At 29.2% G+C, this 4905-nt stretch overlaps 1 protein-coding gene across 4 annotated transcripts in view; it reads right to left on the bottom strand.

The window, feature by feature from the left end:
• Positions 1-4905, bottom strand: part of LOC106793369 — a 186646-nt gene that overhangs the window by 174252 nt on the left and 7489 nt on the right. For all 4 annotated transcript variants that reach the window (XM_014760245.1, XM_014760244.1, XM_014760241.1 and 1 more), the window contains exon 3: positions 1418-1652. In XM_014760245.1, the coding sequence (XP_014615731.1) occupies positions 1418-1652 (235 nt within the window). The remainder of the gene's footprint in view (positions 1-1417; positions 1653-4905) is intronic.

Consider the following 4905-nt stretch of genomic DNA (forward strand, 5'->3'; position numbering starts at 1 on the left):
AATTATAATAATATGTTTTTGCTATCGTAAAAAGAAATCATATCGTTTGATATATATTTTAATTTAAACACGTGTAAAAATATACACGAATAAAGTTGTTTATATATAAAAATAATGAAATTTATGATGACACGTGTATTAAAGGATACATATATATAATACACGTGTTTCGCATACAAGTAAAGCATTCAAAATTCTAGACTTTATATCGTATTGATCAAGGATTGAAATTGTAAATTTGCCCTCGCCATAAATAAGTTGCACTGAGTAAAAATATATATATATATGTATGTATGTATATGTATATATGCACATCTACATATACATAGAGATACTAAAGACGAAAGCTATTCTCGCTCTCGTAGAAAACATAAATAACAGCACGGTCCAACCATTCATATCGATTTATGGTTTATCTAAGTGTTCGGTATACTAAACCCCCAAGCTCTAAATTCTTTAGATCGATATTTCTTACTATTTTCTTCGCTGAAAAAAAAAAAAACTATAAGAAATATTTACCTATGTATTCTATTTTTTTTTTTTTATCATCTTATTACAATTCTACAAAATAATATAATTCGACTAATATACAAATATCGAATATAAAACGTTACAATGGTTACAATAAATACCAAAAAAAAATCAAATATGCTTTACCTCCCCTCCCCACCCCACCCCACCCAATAAACAATAATAAAAAAAATTGTTAACAAGTGAACGATATTATTAATAAAAATTCGTATCATATAAAACAGTAGAGTCGTATTACGATTGTCTCTTGACATTTAACCGAAGAGCATTTTAATAAACGTCCAAAATGATCTATCACCCCTCCCCCTCCCACCCCCGCGGCATACACACTGTTTTAATGATGGTGGGGTGATGGTGCTAGTCATGAATATAACAGTGTCTTCTTGGTCGTTGTGTACAATATAACGCTTGTGTTTCCAACGTTCTATATACAACAGTATACAACACCGTTGACAATATTGCACAATTAAAGCAGCGCTTTATGTCGGTACCTCATCGTTCGGTTTCAACCCCCCAAAATTTCACCATAGATTAATAAACCTATTACTGAACCATATTTACTAGTCTTTTACTAATAATAATAATATCAATAAATACGTTAATAAATTAATGGATAATACTTATTAACGATAATATACAAAACTAAAGTGTGCATTAGGGGGATGGGGAAGGGAAACAATTTGATTTTCCCAAATTGTGAAAAGTGCTGGGTGAATAGTTGGAAAATATTGTTTTGGATTGAAATTGATCTTATGCGAATTTAACGTGCATACCAAAAATGTTTCATTATTATCTTCATATATATTGTTTATATTATATTATGTAAAATACTACGCGTATTAAATTATATTATACGAATGATAAAAATATCATTATTAAAACTTACCAATAAGTTTGCCGAATTGTGCCGGTGGCTTCCATTCAGGATAATGTCGTGGAAATCGTGCTCTCGACCAATAAGTTCTCAGAGTGATCTTATACAATGCTAATTTGTCTTGCCTATCCTGCCTTTCTTGTCTATCTTGTATAGACGATCCGCATTGGGCAACTACCAATAATATATTGGAGCCCAATAAAAATGTTGATAGCAATGGCCATCGTATCCAAATCCCACGAAACATCTGTTGAAAATGAATAAATAAAAATGTCAGATATTATACATGGTTTGTATTTTACTTTTCCTTTATTTTTGTATAAATTTTTGATACTTTCTCCTCCTTCCCATCTCTCGAAATTAATTATTAATAATAATATTCGTAATATTTGCGAATCAATATAATTAATCATTTAAACATTGATCATTCTTTAAAGAAATGATTTTTATAATAAACACATAATATTAATTAAACTTAATTTTATCAAACATCAAAGTATTATCTGTCAATTTATTTTGTAATAACCATTCGTATTTCACTATATATATATATATATATATATGTACTCACGAGAGGATTGGCCCTTCTTTATTCCCTTTTCGAGTACTCGAGTTCTTTTTGTTTTTTTTTTCTTTCCCTTTTATCATTGTCCTTTATACTACTTCTTCAACTTTTTATCAATTCTTTTCCCCATTCTCATGCATATTTCGATAACGCGAGTTCGATCTCTATTCGGGTTTTGATCTGAGCTCCTTTGACAAAGGACAAAAAAAGAAAGGGAATTGTTTGTTTGTTTTATACCCAAAAGAACTTGTGTCGTCACGGCCACCTAACTCGAAAAGTTCCCTTAGTACCTCTCATAGCTCATACACGTACATACACACACACACACATGTAAATACTATGAAAGTACTATACTTACAGGCCCTTAGGATATAAAAGAATAAAGAACAATTGTTTCTCGAGTTCTTTTTTCATATGTTTATAAAATTTAAAAATACTTTATTTTTTTCATAATGATTTGTAATATTTTCTATTGAAAAAAAAAATAAATGTATAACATAATAAATATTATAACTGTATAACATTAATAAATATTGATGATAAAGGTTCATAGGGAACTTGGACATGAAAAGAAGTAGAACTTAATTTAACTAAGCAACTTAGTTTATTTATATTTATGAACCTTTATCATCAAGAATTATAATTTTGGACGAGAGAAAATACTGAATAAATTAATAAATATATTAACAAATAAATATATAAAATATACATTTTTGTGTGCGTATATTTATTTAGAGATGAAATTCTATTAACAAACAAACAAAAAAACACCTACCGAATAAAAATGTTTTTTTCAGCTTTATTTATTTCTATTATAATTATTTGTATATAATAATCCGAGAAAAAGAGGGATTGAGAAAAGTTTCGTCGTGAAAACTTACTAGTAGAATTATTGTTTTCATACGTCGTAGAGATAACTATAGTCTATCGAATAAGAAGCACGACCGTTAATTTACCTAACGAGCTGTCGTCCATTAAAACTCCATAGCGTGCCAAGTTAACGTGTGGATTCGAACTATCGATTTTCTTGGCACGAAGCCCACTTTGTCAGTATCTCCCCCTCCCCTTCCAACCTACCACCCACCCACTCCGATCCTACGCCATTCTAAGTTTCTTCCTTTTAGATTTAATATTCAATAGATATCAAACATATTAAGAGACCACCTAATTAACCTTAAATAATATAATAGATCACATATATCGATGACACAATTTTTTATGCAATTTTTCCCTTGTGGTACACGTTACCTGATCAAAATTATTTTACCATATTATACGTAGAAACATTGTTCAATTTTGTCAAATAAATATAACAAATCAATGGCGGATATATGGAATAAATGAACGACATTTTGACGGATCTTAATTGTTAATGGAGAAAAAAAACAAATAACGATTTTGATTTTCCATGTCGACAAAATTTTTGCAAATAAATTATATATGATTGTCATTTGCAACAACAAAAAATATGCCAACTTTTTACCATTTTGCAAAATTGTAATAATGTTAAGTTGGAACGTCGATTTTATAATTGAAAAGAAATCAATTGACTTGTCTGAATTTGTTAATAATGTTATTAAATAAAACAAAAAAATCTATGCGCGAATGCATACGTTAACTTTATTTTCTTCGTTTCTTAATGTTTCCTTCCCCTCTCCCCCGCACCCACCCCAATCGAAAGTTTGCAATATTAAAACTTATCCACACTCGGTGAAAACCAGGCAGTTTAAGCGAAATTGATAAATCTGTATTCAGTATTCTAACTAGAAAAACTAAAAATAAAGCGAATAATTTGTGTTAGAAAACCGATAAATCTCTTCAACGTAATAGAAATATTCTGAATTTTCTCATAACTTTTATTGAACATTGTTCATCTATGGTTAAACTAAGCTTGTTTCGAGTCAACATCCCCCCCCCCCAATTGGTGGAAAGGGTAAGTAAGTTAATAAACTTTTTAATTTCAAATATTCTCTGTTCTTCGAATTGCAATTTATTTTCCCCTATTCAAATTACCTTTCATCCATCCCATCAAACAATATATTCTCTATCGTATCTCACTCTATCATCGTTAAATTAAATATTTTTCTTAAAATCATCATACTTCGATAAAGATTTCGTCAACAGATCGAAAAAAAACTTTCCAACTATATATATATATATATAGTTATTATTATTATTATTAAAAATTTGTTCATAAAAAGTATGAGAAGTTACGAATTAACGAATAAAATGAAATAAAATAATTATACGCGTATATAGAGAAAATTTCATTATTTCAAAATTTAACAATAATTAATTAAAACAAAAAAAAAAGAAAAAAAAAATAACAATTTCCAATTATTCCATTTATCAATTGTACACGCGACTGTTGACAAACAACGAAACGAAATAACTCTATACGTGTTAATAGATATATACAGAATGTTAAAAGATAGAAAAATAGTGTAGATAGAAAGAGAAAGAGAGAAAGAGAGAAAGAGAAAGTGTTATCTATACGTGTTAATAGATATATACAGAATGTTAAAAGATAGAAAAATAGTGTATATAGAAAGAGAAAGAGAGAAAGAGAGAAAGAGAAAATCGATTGGAGAATAATGAAAAGCTCGTGGAAGAGTGGGTTGTTGGACTAGACGCATAAATTTTGTGAGATGATCTTTCTATGGTAAAGAGAAGCAAAAGAGAGAAAAAAAAATAAGAGAGAGAGAGAGAAAGAGAAAAATAAAAAAAAAATAAAAAAAAGTAGTAAAAGAAGAAAATACGAAGAAAGAAAGAAAGAAAGAAAGAAAGAAGGAAGGAAAGAAAGAAAAAAAATGATGGTGGAGATCAATCGGTGGGCCGAGCACGAATCACGAGATTAGCCTCGTAGCGGCATAGCAAATGGAACGAATCCCATATCGGAAAAAGTAGTGGGTGGGGGAGGGGGGAGGGAAGATAA

Source organism: Polistes canadensis, unplaced genomic scaffold, assembly GCF_001313835.1.
Source record: "Polistes canadensis isolate GaletaPanama2010 unplaced genomic scaffold, ASM131383v1 scaffold_13, whole genome shotgun sequence".
NCBI lineage: Eukaryota > Metazoa > Arthropoda > Insecta > Hymenoptera > Vespidae > Polistes > Polistes canadensis.